At 41.5% G+C, this 26,126-nt stretch overlaps 3 protein-coding genes across 4 annotated transcripts in view; all 3 read right to left on the bottom strand.

Moving 5' to 3' along the window:
• LOC104955111 (protein piccolo) overlaps positions 1–4,353 on the bottom strand; it is a 48,971-nt gene extending 44,618 nt beyond the window's left edge. The window contains exons 1-4 of the mRNA XM_010782341.1: positions 3,907–4,353; positions 2,853–3,701; positions 1,770–2,669; positions 186–1,403 (exon numbers count right to left, since the gene is read on the bottom strand). Of these exons, the coding sequence (XP_010780643.1) occupies positions 186–1,403; positions 1,770–2,669; positions 2,853–3,701; positions 3,907–4,338 (3,399 nt within the window). The 5' untranslated portion in view covers positions 4,339–4,353. The remainder of the gene's footprint in view (positions 1–185; positions 1,404–1,769; positions 2,670–2,852; positions 3,702–3,906) is intronic.
• Positions 4,354–4,466: 113 nt separating this feature from the next.
• On the bottom strand, positions 4,467–10,068 carry LOC104955115 (protein bassoon-like). The gene is made up of 6 exons (XM_010782343.1): positions 9,052–10,068; positions 7,657–8,496; positions 6,506–6,664; positions 5,024–5,803; positions 4,588–4,839; positions 4,467–4,496 (listed from the first exon to the last, which is right to left on the bottom strand). The coding sequence occupies exons 1-6, from the start codon at positions 10,066–10,068 to the stop codon at positions 4,467–4,469; spliced, it is 3,078 nt and encodes a 1,025-aa protein (XP_010780645.1).
• Positions 10,069–22,119: 12,051 nt separating this feature from the next.
• Positions 22,120–26,126, bottom strand: part of sema3e (sema domain, immunoglobulin domain (Ig), short basic domain, secreted, (semaphorin) 3E) — a 23,352-nt gene continuing 19,345 nt past the window's right edge. For both annotated transcript variants that reach the window (XM_010782339.1, XM_010782340.1), the window contains exons 16-17: positions 25,263–25,396; positions 22,120–24,319 (exon numbers count right to left, since the gene is read on the bottom strand). In XM_010782339.1, coding sequence (XP_010780641.1) covers positions 23,819–24,319; positions 25,263–25,396 — 635 coding nt within the window. In that variant the 3' untranslated portion in view covers positions 22,120–23,818. The remainder of the gene's footprint in view (positions 24,320–25,262; positions 25,397–26,126) is intronic.

The raw sequence follows: 26,126 nt of genomic DNA, 5'->3' as shown, positions 1-26,126 counted from the left end.
AAAACTCCTGTTGCAGTAGATATTCACATAAAAAGATCAACCATTCAAACATGTAAGTTCACTTTTTAAATCGTATCACTTTGACCCTACCCGGCCCTTAAACAATGTTGAACACATTTAAGAAATACTATTTTAAGTAAATGAATACAACTGAGTCAGATTAAAGCATGTGACTTGTGATTTACCTCTGTCACAGTGGAAATTGTATTAAATCCACATTGGTTGCAGGCGATGGTCTTGCATTCTGTGCAAGTATTGTAGTTGGGAGGATTGTTTGAGCCAATGTTAAGGTTGGCCTTACAGAGTGGACAGCCTGATGAATCAGCTTTTGGGGCACCTTGGATGTCGGTTGGTGCCTTGGGAGGCTCCGATGCATCTTTGTCTGCGTTGGTTTGGACGGTTGAAGGATCCTTTTTCAGCTGTTGTTTCTCTGCTTTCTTTTCAAGAGTTGGCGGGAGAGCCTCAGTATTCTTTGCAGGTAACGTTTTAGGAGAGGCTGGTGGTGTTGTTCTAGGAGAGACATGGGCTGTAGTGGACATCTTACGTGGAGTCGGTGGTGTCATTTTGGGTTCATCCTGGACAGCTGAGGTTATCAAAGTTGATGCCGAGTTCAAGAAAGATGAACCAAAGCCAAACATCTTCCCAGAAACGGACTCAGCAGACTTTGTTGCTGTTGTTTGTGTTTTAGGACCACCAAAACCAAAGAAGCCTCCTGATGCCTGGTTGGCAGGCTCAACCGGTGGTGGTACAGATTTGCCTGGAGAGGTACCAGCTTTTGGAGGATGTTGTTGGGGGGGCTTGCTTGCCACTTGATCTGGTGGAGGAGCAGACTTAGCAGAAGAAGTCACCGTTTGTGGAAGCTGCTGCGGGGATGGCTTTACTGCCTCTAAGATGGGTGGTGGAGTAGTGGATATAGCAGTAGAAGTCACCACTGCAGTCTGTTGTGGAGGTAGCTTTCCTTCACCTGGTACTGTTAAAGGTGGTGTAGATATAGAAGTAGGAGTATCAGATTTTGGAGGCTGTTGCTGGGGTGTACTGGGATGTCCTTTGGATGTCTCTTCTGAAGGCTTTTGTAAACCGGGTGAAACATCAGTTGTTGTGGTAGAGGACAGAGACGTTTTGTCAGGCAATGAAGCAGCTGCAGGTGAAACTTTCTTTGTTACAACACCAAGGTCTGGGGCTTCTGTGTCTTTGGTTGTGGAAACATCAACTAGCTCATCTGTAGGTGCAGCTCGTTTATGCATGTCCTCCTCAGAAGTTGACATAGGGGTTGCTTTCTTCTGTGTGGTGACAGGGACCTCTTTACTTGGTGAAGGTTTAGGTTTGATCATGGGAAGGCCTGGAGGTTCAGAAGCTCCGAGTGCTCTCTGCATCTGGCAGTTCAGACAAAGCCATTCCTTTTCCTGAAAAAACAAACAAAGACCATGAGTACAACCTTTGCATGTGTGAAAAAACAACTCTCAAAATAGCACTTTGTTAATCTAGTCCAAATATATACTTTAGCTGAAAGTCACAACATAGATTGAAAAAGAAAAACAGATTTCAATGTCCATAACATGAAATTAAAATAACAAGGAAAGTCAAACTGACACATTGAGAAGAATTAAGGCAAATTGAACTGTGTTTTTCTCGCTAAATTCCAACTAAAACGTGTGTCCAGTAAATCAGTAGACAATGTCTAACAATTCAACAAACTTTCCCCTGACCAAAAATGGTAAATTACGGACTTATTATTATACATTAAGTTAAGTATTTAGTCATTTAATTACCTCTGTTGAATTTGGCGTAGGACTAAATCCACATTTGTTACAGACAGGGGTTTTGCATTCAGAACAAGTGTTGTAGTTGGGAAGATCTTTGGAGCCGATATTAAGTCCAATCTTACAAAGCGGACAGGTACGTTGGACCATTTTGAGAACAGCCTGGGAGGCTTCTGGTTTTGCAGGGACTGGAGGACCTTTCTCTACGGTGGCCTTTTCAGATGGAGGAGCCTTGTCCTGCTGTTGTTCTAGTGGTAGGTCTGGATTTGTTGACTGTGCTACTGGAGGAGCAGACTCTTCGTTGAGGGCTTTCAGGGGCTGTGCTTCATCAGAGAAGATTGGTTGATCAGCTGGTTTCTGAACTATTTCAGCTGTCCCCTCTTTCTTTTCTAAAACTTCTTTAGGTAAAAGAGAACTTTGTGGAGTTATATACTCTGACCTCTGGACAGACGTTTCAATATTTGTGTTGACAGGATGAGCTTCAACAGGCTGTGGTTTGACATCTGCAGTCTCAATGATGGGAGGGGCAGTAGAGATTGAAATCTCCTTGGTAGATGGCGAAGCAGGTTTCTCATCTTTTCTTGGGGCTGTAACTGTATGTGTGATTTCTTTTGCAGGTGGTGCAGCAGTGGTTGTTGTTTCTGTAATGACCGTTTGAAATGAAGCTTTAGTTTCTTCTTCCTTTTGTGGTAAACCTGGTGTTGGGCTGTCAGCCTTATTTTGATCTTGCACTTCTGCTTTTACACTGGAGATAGTGTCTTTCTGTGTATTGGCAGTGACGTCTTTTTGGTCAGCAACAGGTGAGGGAGCTTTGTTGGGTGATGCCTGGGGTTTCATCAGTGGAGGGTCGACTGACTCAGCTGCTGTAATGGCTCTTTGCATCTGACAAGTCAGACACAACCACTCAATCTAAAAGGAAAAACATATTTTTGAGTAAGTGTGTCTGTAATCTTTTTTAGTTGAGAGTTCAATCATATATTTTAAATGTAAAATCAGACGTGTAGATATTATTACAATTATTATAATTACTAATATTATTATTATTATTATTACAAATCATTAATACACACATCTTGAGAACATATTACTTACTTCTGACACATTTGGCATAGGTTTAAATCCACACTGGTTACAGACAGTGTTCTTGCATTCAGTGCAGGTGTTGTAGTTAGGTGGATCCTTGGACCCCACGTTGAGTTGGACCTTACAGAGTGGACAGGTAGACTGGCCTAGTTTGACAGCTACTTGCGAAGCTGCTGCAGCCTTTGGAGGCTCTGATGGAGCTTTGTCCACTTTGGCCTGCACTGATGGAGGTGTCTTGGTCTCTTGGGGTTGTTCTGGTTTTGTTTGTTGTTCTCTCTTCTGAGCTGCAGGGGATCTGATCTCTTTTGCTGCTGACATCTTGGGAGAAACTGGTGGAGTAGTCTTGGGCTGGTCCTGAACAGCTGAGGTAATCAAAGTAGATGCAGAACTGAAGATGGAAGAACCAAAGCCAAACATTTTCCCAGTGCCTGACTCTGCTGGCTTTGCAGCATCTGGTTGAGCTTTACCACCACCAAAACCAAAGAAGCCTCCTGACTCTTGCTGTGTTGCTGCTGCAGCATTACTTTGTTTACGTTCGGTTTGATTATTTATCCCAGGCTTTGCAGCATCAAGTTGTTTATCACCAGGTTGGCTTGCCTGATCTGGTGGCTTGTTTGGTCTTGTCTTTTGTATTTCCTCTGGTGTTTTATGATCAGGTTCTTGGCTCGCCTGTTTCAATGGAGTAGTACCAGCTTCAGGTTTGCCTGGCTTAACTGATGGAGTAGACTCTTTTCTCTGTGGTGAGACTGCAGCAGGTGAAGGAACTTTAGGAACTGCTTGGGACTTCATTGCTGGAGGGGGCTCAGATGCTTCAACTGCTCTTTTCATCTGACAGTTAAGACATAGCCACTCGTTTTCCTAAAATACAAGAGATAACAGTTATTTGTTGGTTTGGAATTGGAAATTGCAATAATTCACAAAAATGTAAGTACTTAGGAAAACATACTCCTAAAAACTGCAATACAGGTCATTTGAACACATTCACAGATTAATACACAATCATGCATACACGCATATAGTACATTTGGAAATAAATGTTCTGCTATTGTATTCCATTACGTACCTTTCCTATAGGTATTGGGTTGAATCCACATTGGCTACAGACAGTAGTTTTGCACTCAGTGCAGGTGTTGTAGTTTGGAGGGTCCTTGGAACTCATGTTAAGCTCAACCTTACATAGTGGACAGGTGGCTTTACTTCCTTTAGAAGATGTTTGGGAGATTGCTGATGCCCTTGGTTGGTGTAATGGAGCTTTGTCCTCTTTGCTCTGGTGGGATTCTTCTGGTTTCCTCCCCTGCTCTGGTTTCTGACTAAGAGTTTTGGGATCTCTTGCTGGTGACATTTTGGGGGAAGCTGTAGGTGTACTTCTTGGAGAAATCTTGGGACCAGCAGACATCTTACGAGAACCTGGAGGTGTAGTACTTGATACTTCCTGAACAGCAGATGATACCAAAGTGGATGCTGAGCTGAAAATGGAGGAACCAAATCCAAACATTTTCCCAGTCACAGACTCTGTTGTTTTTGAAACCTCAGGCCCTGTTTTAGGACCACTCAAGCCAATTGGGTTTCCTAACTCCCCCTTTGTATCTGGGGTGATCTTACTCGGGTTAAGTTCAGGTTCACTTATCTTGTCAGTTGGTTTCTGAGAATCCCCTGTGATACCGAGAGGAGCTTTCTGAACAGGAGTTGGGCTAGCCTTTGGGTCACGGTCTGGTCCTTTTGCAGCCTTAGTTTCCTTTGTTACTGCTGCAGCCTGTGCCTTCAGCAGAGAACCTGGTTTGGGACTCCCTTTCTCTTGAAGTGTATCGAGCCCCTGATTCTGGAGCTTTGAAGGTGCATCAGATTTATTTCGAGTTTCCACTTGATTAGAAGCTTTTATCTTCTGATGTCCAGCAGATGGAGAAATGCTGTCAGCTGATTTCATTGGAGGTCCCGTGCGTTCGGATGCACTAAGAGCCCTCTGCATCTGACAGTTCAGGCATAACCAATGTTTTACCTGCAAACAGAAAAATCAATATGAAACATTTACTAAACCTTCATGCAATCACTTTACAATGTCAAACAGATGTACCTTATATGTTTTATGGTGATCAACTATGGTCTACCATAAGTCAACATTATTTCATTATTTTGCTTTTTTCTTTAGTTTTAAAGTTAATTGGGAAAATGTGTTGTATTACCTCTGAATTATTTGGCACTGGATTAAATCCACATTGGTTGCAGACAGTATTCTTGCATTCGGTGCAGTTGTTGTAGTTTGGAGGTTCCTTGGAGCCAAAGTTGAGTTCCACCTTACAGAGTGGGCAGGTAGATTGGCCTGCCTTGTGAGCTGCTGCATCTTTTGGAACCTCTGATGGAACTTTTCCTACTTTGGCTTGGGGTGATGGAGAAGTTCCGGGCTGCATTTTCTTTACCTCTTGCCCTTGTTTGTGAGCAAGAGGTGATTTTGGTGCTTCTGCGCGAGGCATTTTAGGAGAAACTAGAGGTGTTGTTTTAGAATCAGATGCAGAACTAAAGCTGGACGTACCAAATCCAAACATTTTTCCACCAAGGGACTCAGCAGGCTTTGCACTATCAGGTTGAGCTTTAGGACTGCCAAATCCAAATAACTTTCCAGATTCCTCTTGTGAAGTTGTAGTAGTAGTTTTCTGACCAGGAGATGGGCTGACCTGTTTCGGACTTTCTGGAAGTTTCACGTCTTTAGCCGTTGCTGGCTGCTCAGCTAGTATTGGTGGTTTCCTCTGAGGGGAGCCTGGTGCTGAGGTGTTCTTTATTTTGGATTCAGTGAGTGTTTGAGTGTCTATCTTTTGAGGTTTAACCAGTTGGGGAGTTGCCTTATTTATGGCTGATGCAGGGACTTTATTTGGTGAAGCCTGTAGTTTCATCATGGGAGTTCCTGGTGGCTCAGCTGCTCCTAGTGCTCTCTGCATCTGGCAGTTGAGACATAACCACTCCTGCACCTAGTAGAGCAAACAGTAAATGGGTACAATTAAAATCCTGTTGTTGTACAATAGGAAGGAGTTTACCAATAATAATTACAAACGAGAATACCATTATTAAATAAAAATGCAACAATCATTGTTCAATTGCTTATTCTGTAATCAACAGTAAACTTGTCTTACCTCTTTAACATTTGGCATTGGATTAAATCCACATTGGTTACAGACAGTATTTTTGCAATCTGTACAGGTGTTGTAGTTGGGAGGATCTTGTGAGCCCACATTTAGTTCCAGTTTACAGAGAGGACAGGTAGAGTGTCCTGCTTTAGAAACAACTGGGGTAGCTGATGGAAGTTTGTCCGCTTTCGTCTGCACTGATTGCGAAGCCTTGGTCAGCTGGGGTTGTCCTGGTTTTGTCTCCTGTCCTGTTTTCGTCGCAATGGGTGATTTGGAATCCTTTGTGGTAGGCAATTTGGGAGAAAGTGGGGGTGTCGTTTTTGGATCATCTTGAACAGCTGAGGTTATCAATGTGGATGCAGAATTGAAAATGGAGGAGCCAAAACCCATCATCTTCCCAGTCACTGCAGGTTTTGCAGCATCAGGCTGACTTTTAGGACCACCGAATCCGAAAAAGCCTCCTGACTCTTGTTGTGTAGATGCAGTGGCATTTCCCTTCTTTTGTGACATTTGGCTTGTCTGGTCTGGTTGTTTCTGAGGACCTGCCTTTCGGCTGTCTTGAGGGGTTTTCTGACCAGGAGCTGTGCTGGCTGGTCTTTTAGCAGCTTCAGTCTTGTCTGGTGCAGCAGTCTTTTGTAGTGAAGGTTGCCCTGGGCCTTCCTGGGCTCGTTTCACCTGGCAGTTTAGACAAAGCCACTCCTTTCCCTTCAAAAACAAACAAAAACAAACACACATTAATAACATATACACATGCATGTTTTAATGATAACAAACCAAAGCTGTAAATTAAAAATAGAAGTGCAGAGGCTGGTTGAATTATCCTATTCTTAACAGGAAATTACACACACACACACGGAATTATTCATGGTATACAGTGAGCAAACTCTGTGGATGGCTACGGTAATTAAGATCAACATCTTGATTTACTGTATGATGTAAGAATCACCCAACAAAGCTCATTCCTTTGTTGTGCTTTTGGTAACATCCACTATTTGTTGCAGCATTTCAGAAAAGTGAGTATTTCATGTTTGTATTTAATTTAGTGTGTGTTTGATGAAGTAAACTAATTATATCACCACAAAAGTGCAAATGTAAGCTTTTAAAAAAGTAAGCCAGGTGACAGTAATCGCAAAGTTTCAGTGGTGTAGACTATACATGTTAAAACATCCACTTCAAAGCAGGCTTGCAAAATCCACATAAGGATCTCTCCTCCCTGATCTTGGTTCATCACTGTTGAAGTCATTGGTTGGAGCAGTATTAAATAATCAAGTAGCCTTGGACTGTCCTTGGGAAAGTAGCCTACTAACTGTGCATTGTATTACAGAGTCAAGCGTCATGTCCTTTGTGCTTTAATATGCAATGTCTAATTACCTTGGACATTGTGTGTGTGTGTGTGTGTGTGTGTGTGTGTGTGTGTGTGTGTGTGTGTGTGTGTGTGTGTGTGTGTGTGTGCGTGTGCGTGTGCGTGTGTGTGTGTGTCTACTTGGGTTTGTGTGTAACTGAATCAGCTTAACAGTTCTGTAAGACCAATCTGATCGCTCAGATAACAACAACAACAAATTGCCTCAACAACTATTAGGATGACATAGTGACGTATGTAGCATTTTTTAGATTAACTTTGAAAATATGTATTTGTTTGTAAGTCATTAGTTAATTCGGTAATGAATTGAATAAATATCACACATACAGTATCTTACCTCATTGACATTTGGCAAGGGGTTAAATCCACATTGGTTGCAGACGGTGCTTTTGCAATCAGTGCAGGTATTATAGTTGGGAGGATCCTTCGAGCCCATATTGAGCATCACCTTACAGATTGGACAAGTGCATTGACCTCCTTTAGGAGCATTGTGGGAAGCTGCTGTTGCCTTTGGAGTCTCTGATTGAGCATTTTCCACTTTGACCTGTCCTGCTGGACTGGCTTTGGCTTGCAGGGGTTGCTCTTGTTTATTGTCTTGCACTGACTTTTGGACAGCTGCAGGTTTGGTCTCCTTTGTAGACTGCATTTTGGGCGAAACTGGTGGTGTAGTTTTTGACTCATCCTGTACAGCTGAGACTATCAAAGTAGATGCAGAACTAAAAATGGAGGAACCAAAACCAAACATCTTCCCACTCACTGACTCCTCTGGCTTTGCAGCTTCAGTTTTAGAACCACCAAAGCCAAATAAACCTCCTGACTCCTGCTTGGCACTGCTTTGCTTGCGCCCAGTTTGACTTATCTGGTCTGGTTGTTGAGGCCCTGATGTTCTCTGGGTCTCAGGTGTCATTTTGTGAACAGAAGCAGGACTGGCCTGCTTTTGAATGTCTGATCCTTTAGCAGCTTCACCCTTGGCTTGCACTTTTGCCGAAGTAGACTGCATTTTCTGAGGTGAACCAGCTCCTGACATCTCTTTTTTGACAGGTGCAGCAGGCGATGGTGTCTGGTTTTGAGCAGCAGACACTTTGTTGGGAATGGGCTTTTTCATGGAAGGTCCCGGTGGTTCAGAAAATCCTTGGGCTCTCTTTACCTGGCAGGTTAGACAAAGCCACTCACGCCCCTATACACAAAAAAAGAAGAAGAAGATAGATACATTGTTACAACAATTACCTATTAATGCACACAAAGTACAAGATTAAAATGCACAGCTCAAACTAATATTTAAGTGGGATCACACATACAGTATATGTCATAACTTGAAACATTAGATAACATAACAATAAACATTTTAACATGTTTAAATCTTATTCTATTTGAAAACAAATCAGAAAGCTGATGTTTTTTTTTAACAATAAGTGCAATGGTAAAGATATGGTGCAGTGTTTAATTGTAGTGAAACTTTTAGCAAATAAGATTGCACTACATCCACACTTATTGTGTTTGATATCAGTGAATTGACACAACAGCAACTGCAGTGCATAGCAGAGTCATTTTCAATTGTCAATAAAAAAAAACATTATTAATAGCAAACATGTTAACTGTAACATAGTATAAACATACGGTTTACTTTACAATAAGCGCAATATATGCGCATTTAGTTTGAAAAAAGCATAAAAAGACGGATAAGAAATTACAAAAAAACTGATTCACTTCTTACTTCTGAGCCAATACTTACATCTGAGTCAGGAGGGCTGAAGCCGCAGAAGCTGCACACTTCAGTTTTACACTGTGTACATGTTTTATGGTTGGGTGGTTCCTTGGTGTGCATGTTAAGTTCTGTTGTCTTACACACTGGGCAAAGGGTATTAGCTACTGCCTTTGACTGCGATCCAGCTTTGGTTGGTCCCGGTGATGAAGACCCTACTTGGGACAGGCCAGGTCCCTTAGGGCCTTGTGGCTGAGACCCCGGCTTATTTGAGGACTGCTGGGGTGTAGTCCTGAAACTTTGCTGCTGTTGTCCCACCTTAGGTGAGCCCTGTTGTTGCTGTGGGAGTTTTGGTGAGCCATGTTGTTGTTGTTGTTGTTGTTGTTGTTGTTGTTGTTGTTGTCCAATTCTTGGTGACCCCTGTGGTTGCTGTCCTACTTTAGGTGACCCTTGCTGTGACCCAGCCTTTGTGGACTCTTGCAACCCAGTCTTTGCTGGCTGTTGTTGCTGTGCACCTGTCTTAGAGGGCTCTTGTTTTTGCATCCCTGTTTTAGGTGGAACCTGCTGTTGTGAAGATGCCTTTGGAGATCCTGGTTGAACTCCACTCTTATTCACAATCTGCGGTTGACCTCCAGGCTTAGCTGAATCTTGCTGTGGTGGCCCCTTTGGAAGATCTTTTTGTGACTGCCCTTTTAGATGACCTTCAGGCTGTGTTCCTGCCTTTTGAGTAACTTTTTGCCCCCCAGGCTTGTTTTGAGGTGCAGTCTGTCCATTCCCATGCAACTGTGGTGAGCCTTGTTTAGGGAGAGGCTGGCCCGTTTGCATAGGAGGGCCCTGGCCTGATTTTTGGGGTCCATGCTGCTGTTGAGGGCCTTTGCCAGGGCCTGCTCCTGGCTGCTTTTCTCCAGGTGGCTTCACTCCCTGCTGGGAAGGTCCTTTCTTATTCTTATCCCCCTCCCCATCATTTCCAAATAAACCAAACTTATTCACAGCAGAGGACACAGCATTGAGGGGGTTGGCCCCACTAAGGAATTTGGAGGAGAACATAGCCGGGTCCTCCTCCTCCTCGTCCTCCTCACAGGAACTTGAGTCTACAGGACTGTCGGAGTCCGAACAGGAGCTGTCGCCTCTCTGTCCTGGCTCTCCCGCAGAGGCCTTAGGGGGGGCTGGCTCTGGAACTGTGGAGAGGGCATCTACAGCCCCGCTGCTGCTGCCAATGCTGCTGCTGCTGCTGCTCCCTGGGCTCTCCTCTGGCTCATCATCTACATCAGACTTCCTAAATGCATGAGAAACAGACAAAGAGGAAATGTGAGTTCACAAGAGACAAGAGAAGCATGATCATTTGTGAACCACATTTGCAGTACTGTCTGAGCCAATATGCTGTCTGGTAAACAAAATAAAAACCTGCTGCACCAGCGTACTAAGTATAATGGATGCAGGGGAAACATATTATCACTCCTTCAATTAATTGCTTTCTAAGGTTTTCCAATACTGTAGCCTCCTATATATAATTCACATCTCTAAAAACTCCAAACACATAATATTATGGTTGTATCTATATCCTATACCGGCATATTTTACAGTAGAGGAATTTACATGTGGACACACTGTAAATGTGAAAAATGTGCATCTGTGACACAACACAGAGCTTGATAAATAAAATCCCGTTTGACACGATTATCATTTGCATAGCAATTGTCGCCTCTATACGGAGAAAGCCATTAATGATTCAGCCTCACTTTGATTTACTCTGCCTCGACTGTTGCTTTCAGGACCATGGATAGAGTCAGAGCCGCTCTGTTGATCACAGCATACACAAGCCTCAGAGATCCCTTTCAACCAGCCATACGGCACAGAGCAATGTGCAACACAGGAGGCGGATATCGCTTTCAATAGAGCCGGCTACTACAAACCCAAATCAAGTGACCATTCAAGGTGTACTCACAGGTTACAATCTTTCTTCCACCGTAGAATAATTTGTATTTATGACAGGGCATTCCATGTTATTCATCACTCAAATACGACCCAGTTTCGGGGAGAGAAAAATGTCATGCAGTAGGATGTTTTACAGCAGCATGACGAGTAAACATAGCGCTCTCTTTACAGAAACTGCAGGCACATCCGGGTAGGGGCCCATCACATAATCCATGGGAAGTGAAAACGAATACTTTCCTTTACAAAAGCAACATCATTTTTACATAACAGCTGGATTTAACGTGAAGTCTACTACGCTCAGCCCCACGGGCAGCAGCGGTTCATCCAGAGGCGGTTAAGAGGATCTGATGTAGAATGTAGCCTACTCGAAATAAAAAAAAGCACCATGCATTTCCTTCGACTACTGAACCCGATAACATTCTAGACCGCAGATGGTAAGAGGTGATGACAGCTCCGTGCAAACGGGTGACCGGAGAGAAAAGGGAAGAGAAAACCCCATTATCACCTATTTGTGTGCCCTTGACCGGGAGTCTGTTGAAGAAGTCTAAATGTATTCCAATCTGGAGATATTTAAAACCGGCTGAAATAAGCGAGGTAAATCAGCTAAAGCCATGTCATAGGAAACATCTCCTGAATTACCATCTGTTCTTCGCTCTGTGCCCCCCTCACTCATCTCCTCCCATCCTGCAGCCAAGCATCCTTCAACCTCGACGGTCACAATGTCAAACACTGAAGCGCGGTATTCCCGTGAAAGCGAAGGAAACTGTACCTTCATCGACAGCAGATCTGTCTCCCTATCCTCGCCAAAAGCTCCTCGGATATCCCCTGTCCGTGTCTGTCTGATCGCCGAGGGATGGAGGGCACAGGGCAGCCGATAGAGAGCGATCAGCATCCACTCCGCCCCCCAATCCAGTGCTCATGCGCCACATCTGACAGGTGATCACAATATATATCACGTACGGAAATTGAAATTAAAGGGGACAAGGCGATTTATTTCCCCGGAGTCACGTGTGATCAGCGTCGATGTCTTTAAGATTTACCCTCCTGCGTGATATGTTGCACATTTTCACAGAGACCGTTGACATGTTTAAAATGTCGCTCTAGTGATCATGAGCAGTATAGAGGGGTAATGTGAAATTAGCCCCAAGAACGCTGAGTCGTGACAGCTATATTAGATGTATTCAGTTCACAGTAAATTCCACTTTACATAACTGTATATACAATTCATATATTCGTTGCGAAACACAACACCCTATTTTTATTATTTTTGAAAAAAGTACCCTATGAATACTAATGTATAGGCTACTAGTAAAGTCAAGTATATTTTATCTGCAAAAGGACACCAGACAGCTCTATCTTGTTTATTATTCTATTCCAAATATACAGAGATCAATGTATACAGAGGAGTAAAATGCCAGTTGATGTGTGAAAATGAGCTGTCCATGTGTTACCTTGTCTTAATTAAAAAATCTATGACTGATATGGTCCAACAAATATGGTCTTCCAGACACTGATAGATTCCATCAGTATATCTCCATCTTGCATATCTTAAACATCATCCATCTGTCAAACCTGTCCAAATACCAGCACAAAGAGTAACGCCTCCAATATGAACTGCAATCAGTCCATCTTAGAAATATCAATAATCAATTGCTTTTTCATTTTCTTTCTTGGTCAGTTTATTAAACCTAATTGCTCCATCAATTTAGACTTGCCTCCAGATCAGATTTGTGCAATATGCTGATACACATTTCTTCAGTATGCAGCTATTCCACCACTGTACTTACACCGTCTAGACATTTTCTCTTGGGCCTGAATTAAAGCTTGCTGCTGTTTTGGTAGAATACTTAATGAAGATGACCTAATAGGAAGTGAACTCCGGGTGGGCACATAGTTCCTCTTCAGTCTGTGTAACCTATTTTTTTACTGCACAGGCTTTCTTATTCTGGAATTCCTCCCACCAGAGTTTTTCTACAAAGCAGATCTGATTTAAAGAGACAATCTTGGCAATATTATCCTGTGCCACTGTCAGAGTGAGAACAAAAAAGAGGAAACTTTCTTCTTTTCTCTCTCCAGCTTTAGGCCATAGACATGCCGATGACTTCCGTCCAACTATGATCTGACAAGATCCTTATAAGATTCGGTTAAACGACACAATATGAATAGCCAATATATATATAGAGTATATACCCAGGGCAACACAATAAAGCCTTTACTCTCTACACTTCCTCTGAATTGGCTCACATATTACAATCTGGAAGCTTACAAAAACGGATTTAACAGCAATACGACAATGTACCACAAATACTAAAAAGAAATCTCACCTCCATGGATCAACCGTCTGCCATGAGAAAGACAATTAATCGGCAATGATTACTAACTTCTAGACTTATCTAGAATTTCTGAACGGATACATGCCCCCACCAAACAGTCACATGCATGTCTACACATGACAAACAGCGTGGATACATTCCTACTCAGTATGCGGTAAGCGTGAGTGAGAAGTGTGGGAAGGATGGAGAGCAAGTGGTGTGTGGGCGTGTAGAAGAGAGACGTCATGCAGCATGTGTGAGAGGCAGAATTGCTTTGGTCTCTCTTTGGGAAATGCCAGATTTGGCTTTATTGCAGACACACACCGGAAACATTCATCAGCACAATCTCCATCTGGGGATATAGGCTGTAGCTTTGCAGTGGGCTTGTACTGTACATGCTCCGGAAATCCTTAGACTGCTTAAAACTACCTCATCCTCACAATATGCTACTTTTTGGTTGACATAATAAGTGATGATCCTCTTGCTTTACTGAGGTATCAAAATAGAATGTATGGCAATGCAGGCGTAATGCTGTACACTACCTTTTATCTGGTGATAGATTAATATGTATTTTTTTGTCTCATCCATAGACCGCTATATACAGTATCTAAATTAGACTACATAACTGTTGGTTCTTTGGCCTACTTTAAAACAAAATGACAGCTGAGTCCATCATTATTATTTTGTTATTGTTTTAAGTGCTTTTATCCTGTTCATCAAGTGAGTCATGTTTGTCAGTCAACAATATTATGTAAGACTGTTAAACAGCAGGCAATCACCAGATACAGCACCATCATGTTCTTTGCTTTTGCTCTTTCCCCTCTTTTCAGTTTAAATGCAATAACTACAATCGCCTCTGTCACCATCCTTTTTCTCCCACGCATACTGGGATAAAGCCAGACCAGACTTAAATCATGCACTCACATAGCTAAAGCATCATACACTTTAACAGAAATGCTGGTTTGTAGAGATGGAGCCTAAAATTAATTGCCTGCTCTCATGCGTATTGAGGAAGGAAAAGATTTCCAGCTGCTCATGTGGAACAATATGAAAAGGTTGAATATTAAAATGTGTTTTACCTTTGGGTTCCCTTTGTCTGGCTTTACCTTATGTGAAGTGAGTAAATTCAGCCAAGGAACTGAGACAACATTTCCATCAATGGCTTCAAAAACATTTTAAATATTATTTTCATTCAAGCCAAAGGAAACAGACAGATCATCATTCCTTCTCTGTAGTGGGATTTAGCAGTCCTAATGGAGACATAAAGCCCAGATGAATGTACCATAAGCATGTTATTATAAGCTAAATCATTTACATCTGGAAAAAAAAAAGGTACGGATAGCATTTGATATAAATAATTAGTATTAATGTTGAGGACTGTTTCCTCCTGTACATGCTGCACAGCTGAACATGAAAGGTGATCCCCATGAGAAGGAACCATACTATTAACGGTTCAGGTGTCTGAAAGCTAGGGAGAGAGATTGGATGTACATCCAGAACAGGATGAATATAATCACACCTGCGGGCCTTTTGGTAGTTATTTACTGCATGTAACCTGCATTTCTTTCGACTTTGGGAAAAAAAACAAGTGTGTCTTAATCCAGGGCCCAAGAGGTAACAATAGCGTATACCATCAAGCAACATTGCTGCCATGGGAAATCCCAGATTCCATTAACGCTAACTATTAATGTGCTTATCCCTGAATTTCATTTTCCAACACACATATAGACATGATGGCAAGTCCAATCTGACAGTTGAGCAGGTGCCTCTGTGGTTTTCCTCTCTGCAGCATTACCTTTCTGCTCACTCAGCCGTACACCATTAGAAAGACATCACATTTAGAGAGCATTTGTATTCTTCTCAGTGCAGTTGAGCCCGTTCTCTCTCTCTCTCTATTTCCCTTTTCTTTACACGTCTCTCTCTTATACACAAACACACTTTAACAGCCAGAGCTCAGAAGCAGTACTTATCTCACTCTCATTTTAATTAAGCTGACACACTGGAGCACAGTGCTGCCTAGCTATTTATTTTCTCTTAGATATAATTCCTATGGAGGAGACAGCAACAGCAACAACAGCAACAACTCAGGGTCTCTTACACATGCCTTTCTAAAAAGTTGTTTAGTAAAGAGACTAGTTTGCAGGAAAGACACACCTCTGACGTTGACCCTTGAGGAAGGCAAAGCAGTTTTTCCCCGGCATGGTTTTCTCTGGAGAGCCGGAGCGGTGTGGAGTGGTAACCTGCATGGAGGCGTACGGCTGTCCTCTCTAGGTCTCTAGGTCGCTGTGCCTCTGTGTTCGGCAGGTTCACCATGTAATCTATATGCAGTAACCCGATCACACACACTTTGCCAGTGTCATTAAATTTACATATCTACCCCAAGGAGGGGAAGATGCACTCACAACACTTCTCTCTAGATGGAACTAAAAGACCAGTGGAATGCACAAAAAATGACAACAATAAAATCAGAGGTCCCAGGCGATGAAATGTTTTGGTAAAATATATTGAAGTCAGGCATAATTTGTGTGATGTGAGCTGGCATATTGTTTGTTGAAATATTATATAGCAAATATTGAAGGATAGTTTCTTAATAATTATATTTATGACAAATTAAATTGGTTAATCCAAGGTCTGTAAAGAATCCAGTTATTCCCAGACTGATTCAATTCACTATTGTCACACATTATAAATGCTCCAACAATTGAATTGACTGACTAATTTGTGTTAGAATGGGCATGATACGCAGGTAGAGTTACAAAGCCTTGACAGTGTGCTGTGTGTCACCAGGGAGGGTTTGTGTTGTGCCTTCTTCTTTCCTCTCCTCACTCCACATCATGCCAGAACACTGCACAAGTCTTTTAAGCCACCCAGGCTTTTTTTCCTGTCGAGTGACCACCGCTATCTGCCATACTAAAAATACCCTTAAAGGAACAGCGTCCAAAAGGCATCAGTGTTAATGCCACTCCCCCGTTTCTTATCTTGATTTCCCCACCAGCCCCTCCCTCGGCTGCCATGTCATGGGAGAATTCTATGCATAACACAGTTCACGCCCTCGAATCCTACAAATCAGTGAGCAGGAAATCACTGCTGATCAGATTCAGACTGGCAAACGATAGAAGGGTGGGAGGGTGTCGAAATGAGAGTGGGGAGGATAAAAATACATCTGATAATGGAAAAACGAGGGCACAAAATTGATGAATACCATAAAGATAGGAGGAAAAGTCATTGGTAGATGTGAGGATTGGAATTGACTTGAAAAGGGTTTGCTCTAAATAGAAAAAATAAGGAAGATATGGCGGAGCTTCAGATGCTTCAGTGCTAATGTAGCCTTTATCAGGTCTGGCAAATACCTTGAGTTAGACATCTTTCTTGCATCAGACAAATCTAGTTTCCATTAGAATACTATATTAAAAGGATGAAATGGAAAGTGCAATCATCTGTATTATGTTCTCAGAGATCCTCTTGCCTTATAACGGCAGAGTTGAAATCAATTGAAATATTAATGTTATACTGTGAAAGTAAATGTGTTCACCCTGCCAGTGAATATATAACACTATAATTGTTTTAGGTTTGTAGTCTGTTTGATGTTCAGCAGGAATATGAACCACAGAATGTTTGTAGGTGCTGTGATAAGGTCTAGACAGCAGGCTGTATATAATTGAAGAGGTGTAAAAGAAGATGGAGGTTTTAGACTACCTGAGGACTCCTGCCTCCAGTGTACAGTGTCAGGGAAAACCTTGATCAGCTAACAAGCAGGTACTGTACACATAATGCATATGTTTCTTAAGAAAGCCAAAATGATTGAAATATGCTAATTTCTATTTATTTTACAGTGCGAGGTACCATTTATTTATCATCCATTTAGGGTTTCTGTCATGACTGAAAGTGTTTGCACCTCTCCAGTCTATTTCCCATGTAGTCTTTACATAACACATTTCTTACTGATAACCCCTCAAACTAGTGTTTAAGGTATGTATTTGAATTTAACCCCACCTGAATGTTTTCCATTAATTTCATAACAGTAAATAAGCACCATGTCTGATTGTTTTGAGTTTTGAGTTACATTGTGTATGCTAAAGTATGCTAATGCAGTTAAAAGTGCACAGCTATTTGAAAAGTCTGCACTGCAGAACAAAACATAATCAAGCCTCTAAACAGGTTTTTAATAATGTGCTAAAACATTCAGCAATACTGGTTTGATCCAGAATTACTGAATGTGGAATGCTGAAACAGTTGCAAGGTAAAATTGCAAGTGCACTTGAATTGCTCCCTTTCTAGGCATCTTTGTATGTTGCTCTCTCTTGAAAAGTGAAATCTGCTGTTGAAAACGAGAAGATGACCTTGCATGTGTGCATCAGCGTGTGACCTGATGATGTCTAAGATGGAGATTATTGAGAATATGAGGCATCACTTTCTGGTGTGCTTTTCATGGGCAGTTATGCAGTGTGCTCTAATATCACCTTCACTGGCACCTTCTTGGCGTGATGCTCTGGAACCGCAGAGGAACTGTACCACCTGGTGTGTGTACACATTCGTGTGTGCCTGCATGTGTGTGTGTATGTGTGTATATGTGCCCGATTGAGTATGCACACTGTACTCAACCTGCCCGGGGAGAGGATCCATTCTCTCATCAAATATTCACCAGCAACCACAGGCTCCCAGCTGCCTGCTGCTGTAATGCACACACATTGCTGTGTTATTTGTTGCTGATGTATTTGCTGGAGAAAGTGCCTCGTAAAATGTATGAAAAGTACATTTTGAGGACAGTTTTTCAGGTTTATGCACCTCAGCTTCAAGTGTAACTGCCATCCATTGCACCTGGGTAGAGCAAATCTATAACATCAGTATTATAATACTGACGGAGCATAAAGCTTGTACCTCATTAAGGAAACTGCGCCATAAATCATAACTTACTTCAGATATGGAAACACAGGAAGCCCCAAATCTGTTTATTTAGAATCTCAGAGAACTGTGTAAAGGGTGCAGATAATGACACAGAGTATAGTGCATTTGTTATAGTCATTTTCCATTGGGAGATTTAATTTCATAGCTGACTTGTGTTATGTTGTCATGAAAGCTGCTAAACAGACTGGTGCTGCAAATACAACAGCATTGGTTCATAGACAGTGTGAGGAATTCATCCAAGCAAATCCCACACTGAACATGCAAGTATAACAGATTTGCAATGGCTTTGCAATGATGGATGTTTAATTAAGTCTTTATAAGAAGGCACATTTGCAAAATCAGATGCATTTGACAATATTTTCCGGTGTAGTGGTCTCTGGAGGAGGAAGTGGGTGCAAACGTAAAGCTGAGAGTTAATCAGTGATGTAGTACATTTGAGACAAATCTAATTTAATCACTTACAAAGTATGAAGGTACAACAAGACGCTTTCAAGAACGTTTCCGAAAATGTCACAAAGGGTGATTAATCTTCTTCATACTTTTAATTAGATCACTCAGCTAAATCCTTACTTTTTCTGTGGAAGCAGCGTCTGTTAATACCTTGCAGTCTAAGTTGCTCAGTGCAGCTTTGAGTCAGGGGGTTTGGATGATTCAGAGTTGGTTAAAATGTTGTCGTGAGCTTTGTTTTTTTTCTAATTTCTTATCTCTTTGCTACAGAGGGGGGAAACTAGACGCTTCATCTTCATCATCATATCACAGTTGTTATATTATTATTTGTTAATTCCTTTGACTAAGCTGTTTGTCATGTAGAAGATTATAAATGAGAAAAACTATTATTTCTGATGCGGTAGATTCATTTCCTGCAATTCTGACTCGACACACATCACTTATTAGTAATTATTACTTTATAAAGAATGGCCGCTAAGACAGAGACATCTTCAATGTTTTCCTTCCTTTTCTCTTTTTTATTGATAGTAATTTATTTCAAATAAATAAAGAAAACAAAATAAATAGAAACTGTCAATGTTTGAATACAAACATACACATAAATATAGGCATAGAGAAAGAGAGAGAATATCAGTCATATTGATTAGACAAGTAGAGAGGCTCAGTCAACACACAACTCACTCCAGAGGCAGTTTCCCTGCATAATAAACACTCACATACAAGGCCTTGAATATTAAAAATTCTGCTGCTATATAAAATCTTTTGGGATCTATAGATAAAGAGTCATTCTTCTTACACTGCATGCCTGCTTCAAGCATACACATTTCGTCACTGTCACGCTTTCCTAAGTGATCATCGAGTGAAACCACAGTATGAGTGTTGGTTTATAGCTTTTTTACTTACAAAAACACACATTCAGATTTTGGGAGAGTCGTCTTTGATTGACTGCACTTGCTATTTGTTGTTTAACATCTTAAACCAGCTGCTGGGGTTGTCACAGTGCAGAGGTCAGAGTGATGTAATGAGATGCAGGGATAAAGAGATGGATTAGAGGAGAGAGCAACCCCCACAGGGACACAGATGTAGTGATTACACCCAGATTAATGACAAAGCGCTGCGTCACACACTTGTACACACACCCATGGCATGTGCATTACATTCACAGAATTGAATGTACTTTAATGCATACAGACACATGCACCCAAACAAAGAATCACAGATGGATTTATATTCAGACCATGAGCTGGAAATGGGCTCCAAAAACATATGACAACAAATTGTTATTTTTTAGCTGCACTAAACAGCATTACTGATTTATACCTCTCTGACAAGTTGACTTTCAGCATGTTTTTGACTTGCATCAGGTATACCACTTCTCCAGGTTGCCAGATCAGGCAGCATTATTCAAAGATGTGTAGGTCCCATGAGAGGCAAAGCCCCAAGATGAGGAGAGCGCAGAGCTTCACATAACACTCCTCTCCGGGTACATCTTACCTGTTTTTTTCTTCCCTTTTCATTTCCCCATCCCTTTCGCTGCTTCACTCACTTCACACTTTCTGATTTACAGATTTGCCCTGCCTTCTCTGCTTTGCCTTAGCTAGCAGCAGTAAGGGAGGGGAAAATCCAGATGATCTACCGTGGGAAACATCACAGGATTATGGCTGGTAGGCATGTTTTATACATACATAGAAATATGGAACACACACACACACACACACACACACACACACACACACACACACACACACACACACACACACTGGTGCTCACACTGCATTTTAATGACACTGTATGTTTGAAAATCAAAGATCATGGACAGACAGATGACCAAATACAAAATGGTCATTCTAACCCCTCCTGGTGATGGTTATTTAACGCACATACTGCTGAGGGGGGATACTGTACCTCAGAGACAGCTGTGTCAGCGAGATAACACAGAACATGTTGACACGATGCTTGTGTGTGCAGTGTGTTCATGTCTATGTAGTTTCAGATTCCCTTTATTTATGTTGTGTATGTATGTTGTCCTCATGTCTATTTGGGAAAATACGCGCCTTCAAAACTGTAGTCCATTTTGTCCTTACCAGATATGCATGACAAGCTAGTTCCTGTGCCTCTACTGATAATAGTTCCCCTTTGCTTATCGGATCTTATTGATGTGAAGAGTATTGTATTTTATGTTTAACCTTCACTTTTTGCACATTTGTGCTGATAATATCTAGAGATAAAAACGAAGGCTTGCTCGGTACGACCGAATAAACGGATTGTAAAGATCATTAAAACAATAGCCAGGGTTTCAAGCAAATCCAGCTAAGGGAATCTTTTGGTGGTATTAAAAGCACTTTGAAGCAATAGAGGACTGTAATAAAGATCTAAATGAAGGCTGAGGACGTAAATCCAGGATATTAACAGAAATGTATTTCCCAGAGGCTTTAATCTGAAGCTTATGTGTCAGAATGGAAGAGAGATTATGAAGTGAATGGTGTGAAAGCAAACACATTTAGCATGCAGGGTGTGCTCAATATGTATACTGTAAGGTTAGCCTTTTATATCACTGATAACAGAAAATCAAAGGGAGAAGAAAAAGAGAGAAACATACACATGTCTTTTCCTATCTGCTGGGCTTTCATTCTGATTTACACAGACATGCTCATCAAGGCTAGTATGCAAACGCAAACAAATTTCGTAAAAACACCAACACATACACACTGTGCACACGCTGTATACTGCACACACTGAGTGTTACTGGCTGTAAAAGGCTTGTTTACAGCCTGACCTCCATGTTCATTTTCCTCTGCCTCATATCCTCCCTTTCCTCCCTGACATTTTCTCTTGTAATAAAGCGTTCTGGTACATTGGCTCCTGATGGAAACAGAAGTGCGTGGAAAGGCAACTGGAAAAAAGGAGAGGCGTTCCGGTAGAGGAAAATGATAAGCACTGTCATCTTCACACTGTGACAGAAACATTGCAGTTGCCTTTGACTCTTTTCTCGCTTTGAAGATCAATTAATTGATTTATAGCATTTCAGCACACGAAATTGGGGTCTTGAACCTTGAAATGTATGATGTCCAGAAGAAATATGCGCTGCTCCAGACTATCTTTGTTTTTAGCATCTTTTCCGAAATGGCATCTATCTGAGTTGTCAGAAGTTACATCCAGCAGGCAAATGCCAACCGCAGTCCCAGAAGATCAAAGGCACTTTTAATCCCACCTAAAAGGCTCTGTCGCGTACATTAGAGAGTGATCTATAAGTGGCTAAAGGGACCATTAGGGGCCCAGGGGCCAAAATAACAGTGTTAACCTGACCAAGGGAGAGCGAGAGCTTTGAAGAGGAGCTGAACTGGTTCAGAGCCTGTTGCTATGGTAGCCATGTGGAATAAATCAGCAGCATGAATTCTATTCTCAAATGCCCTCAGCACCCCACCGACTCAGGTAGACCAAGGCAGAATATGAATGAGCATCATATTGGATTTTTGTATTTGATTTTTTTTATTTCCCCAGCATATGGTGCACAATTTGCAAAAAAACACATTTTAAATATCATGTTAATTGTACCGATCAGTTAAATTGAAAGTGTTGAATAATTATGAAAAGTGATCGCTGCACACAGCTCTCTCACTCTCTTATGTGTGTGGACGTAGACTCGGTACACTACGTGATTATTGATAGTTACAACCATAGAGATGACAACATGAAAGGGTCGGCCCATCTTTTTTTAATGGCAGGTATTTATAAGGGGCATAGCAGACACAACATTTCCAACCTCAGTCAAAGCTGTTAGTTGAGGAACATTCCATTTAACCCCATTATGAATACATGGAATACAACAAGGGCAGACTCTACAGTGACACAATTTAGAGATAAATAAGGCACAGCATGGAAAAGAGGTGATCCTCCAGACTCTATCTTTAGCACAACTGCTACAATTAACTGAAACATCCGGTTGTTTGATGTGTCTGTCATCTCAGATGAAATGCATATTCATGAAACTGACTCATCAGTTTTTAAGGGCATGCTTGTATGGTCGTCCTAAAAATGCTCTTAATAATAAAGTAATGTGGTGTTCTACATTTTTATTTTATAGTTGCGATTATGAATCCCATCTGCAAGACAATAACAAACAACTAAAAAGAGGACAGACTGGTTTAAGGGGGGTGGAAGGCGAGGGGGAGAACGAGTAAGAGAGAAAGTGAGAGAGGTTGGAGCAGCCAGCGGAGAAGGATTACTTTTTCGAATACACAGTTATTTACCAGATGTGCACATAAAAACACTGTGATATTTTTTGATAAATACAATATACAACACACACAATACTGTTGGTACATTTGACCCAAATTGTGTCAATATAAATGTAGACACTTAGAATAACAACAATACATACGGATCAGCCTACTTTTCATCTACAGTTTTCACAAGTGCTTAAATAGTAATTATTTCCATTGGGGGCATAATTTTAATAAAACATGCCTCAAATACCCATATTAGTGGCATTGCAACATCTTACTGTATGCATTGTGGTCAATATAACCACACCCACCACAGCTGTGACTACATTACTGTATATCAAATTAGCAGTATCATTTTTCACTGTACAAAAACAATAGCACTACATTTTCCAGTTCATGTCATCTAAAAACAACTACAGAACTAAAAGTAAAGACCAAGAAAATAAGTTATAATAGTACAAAAAAGAAGATTAAAAGGCCATTAGTTTTATCATAGTTTTCTCTCTTAATAGATATACTAAGAGTTTGTCATATTGAGCCATTGAAGGAGAGATGGGGCAGTCTCTGTGTGCGTTGGATCGGGCTGGGTCAGTCCACAGGAGTATAAATATTATAATTTTTCTCTTCAAGTCCGAGGCAACATCGCCAAACAGTCGTCCGTTTTTTCCCAGGGCCTCTGCTCTGACTCTGACATTTATAGTATTTACCCAGGGTCTGCGCCACATAATCAGTAAACACCACACACATACTGTAGGGCAAAATGCTGCTTTTTCAATGAAAACATCATGGTTAAGTTACTGAATGATATGTAATGAAGCTACTACAGCTATACAGCCTGCTACTGTTGTTTATTTCTGTTGCTGCTCATGTTGTAAGCAATGTTAAAAACCTTTTACATGGTGCAAACACAGAGTGAGTCTGACCTTTAGACTGTGTGTGTGAGTGTGTGTGTGCAGTCAATCTCTGCTCTCCTCAGGCGTCCAAGGTTTGCCTGGGCACTCGGTGGGAGTTCTCCTCTCTTCTTCCTTTCCCTCTCTTCTCGCCACCTGGAGAAACATACTTCCTTTTGCCCTTTTTACGTTTTTTATCGGAGCACCACACTCTCTCGCAGTACTCCTCTACTCTCTGGGCATCCCCGTAGCCAATCAGCTGGAGAAACTCCTTGTACCACAGCCTGGAGTGGGGGCCTGGGACTGAGGATGGCACCAGGGCCCTGGGGCTGCTGCTGGGGCCTGGTAGGGGGCCCAAGGAGAAGGGGCATGGAGCTGCAGCTTTCTCTCCGTCCCCCTCATTAGCCCTATTGATCGCCGACTCCACCCTCTCCCCTCTGAGCACGTGGAGAGAGATACGTAACAATGTGTGCACATATCCATGTTCGGCAGTCTGGCACACGTACACACCAGCATCGGAGCTTCTCACTCGTAAAAACAGCAGCCCGTGGGTGGTCATTATAACTCGCTCATCACCTCGAACCTAAATGGAGATAAAAAAAGTGAAACGATTTTTTTTCTAGCCATTGATGTAGCCATTATTCAAGTCATGTTCACGGCTACATTTGTTCCTACCCCAAGAGGGACCTACAGAACTAAAGTATAATTTACGAATGGTAGAAAGTCAATCGAGCACTCAATACAGTGAATACTGTGAGGAATACAACCATCCCAAGTGTCCATACATAATGCAGCTTTTAATATAATGTTACATTCAAAATATTCAAAAAATATTTTCTGATACCTTTAAATGCATATCCACCATCCCGGTACAATGAATCCTTATTGATACATTACATATAAATCAATTTTAACATCTCTTTCAAGAAATAATGTCACAGACAACCTCACTATGTGAATGTAATTCCGTTCACCACAATTGCACTGAAGGAGCAGGGTCAATCTATCTATCCGGACAGATTAATAGGGGTAAAAAAATGTTGTTCTGGGTAGAGGTAGGGGAGAGGAATACATTGGGATAAACTAACCTAAAATAGGAATTGACTTACTCATACATCACCTGTACTCTGCTACCTATTAGTGGAGGTTGTATGCAATCGCCCTTGTTAGCAAAATGGCCAAAATACATGCCCCTTGTTAACCTGCCAGCCCCCTCTTCAGCATCTAGTAGGCTGTTAAGTTAAATATGTTGGTCTAGTCTGCCTGACTCATTGATCCTTTATCTGATGGGGGTTTGTGCAGAGGTTATGGCCTTAAACTGTGTGCTGTGTGTATTGATAAACACATGCGGCTGTGCGTAGTGATGAAGTAGCAGTGGGGTGGTGGGTTTGTAAAAAGTACAAAACCTAAAGAATCGTTAATGTGGCGTTGCTAGCTGTTAAACAAAACAAACTCGGTTGGCCTTCTCTGTTAAAAACAACAGATCAAATTATATATTCTTTTGTGTATTTTTTTGTAAAACTCACCTCATGTTTCTCTTCGTCTTTCTGTAAAAACCAGAGGACCTTAGCCTGAAGTGATCGAGGGACACACTCGAGTAAAGTGCTGTTGCTCTCCACACCGTAAACCCGCCTCTCCTCAGATCTGGGTCGTTGTTCATCTATACACACACGCGCACACACACACACACACACACACACACACACACACACACACACACACACACACACACACACACACACACACACACACACACACACACACACACACAGACACANACTTTCTAACAAATAGTTCTGAGGAAACTTGTTTACAATATTGATTCAATTTTAGGATTCTTTTTTCTATGGGTACCACAAAATACGTTTCCATTTCCAACGTCCATTTTGAAAACAGGTTTCCAAAACCAAAATAATCTGCATCAACATTTAAGCAATTAAAAGATGAGAAACAGAGAGAAACTATGCTGTAGCTTTTTGTAATATGGGTTAACTCAGACTTTCACTTAAGTCTAATGTAAACCAGTGCATAATATTAACGGCAAAGTGGATTTAAAAGGCTACTGCAGCAGTTGTGTAATGCATATTGACAAAGATATTGGACTATAAGAGATGAGAATTATCAAATCAAAGCAGCAGAGGCCATGATATCCAGACTTTCAATACCTAGTCTGGGATAATTCATCAAAATCACTAAATCTGCCATTTCCCATAATGCAACCCACTTTTGTCTTTCATTAGACACCCCTTGCCTTCATAAATGCCCACTTCATTATAACTCCATACCTTCAGTTTGTAATGAAGGCTTTCAGTTACCAGAAATAACCCAGAGGACATCATCAGGGTTGTTTTTACACATTTTGAAACTGCTCCCTACAGACTAACAAAATA

This window comes from Notothenia coriiceps, unplaced genomic scaffold, assembly GCF_000735185.1.
Source record: "Notothenia coriiceps isolate Sejong01 unplaced genomic scaffold, NC01 NC01_scaffold00024637, whole genome shotgun sequence".
NCBI classification, from domain to species: domain Eukaryota; kingdom Metazoa; phylum Chordata; class Actinopteri; order Perciformes; family Nototheniidae; genus Notothenia; species Notothenia coriiceps.
This window is presented reverse-complemented; position numbering and strand designations above follow the sequence as displayed.

Bases quoted from the DNA above. Each gene is read 5' to 3' on its own strand.
- LOC104955115 (XM_010782343.1), bottom strand. From the start codon at position 10,068: ATGTTCTCCTCCAAATTCCTTAGTGGGGCCAACCCCCTCAATGCTGTG. The intron at 8,497-9,051 runs GTAAGTATTGGC...TTTTGTGTATAG, and splicing joins TCAGCCCTCCTGACTCAGAT to GGGCGTGAGTGGCTTTGTCT. The intron at 6,665-7,656 runs GTAAGATACTGT...TTGTTTTTGAAG, and splicing joins CCTTGCCAAATGTCAATGAG to GGAAAGGAGTGGCTTTGTCT.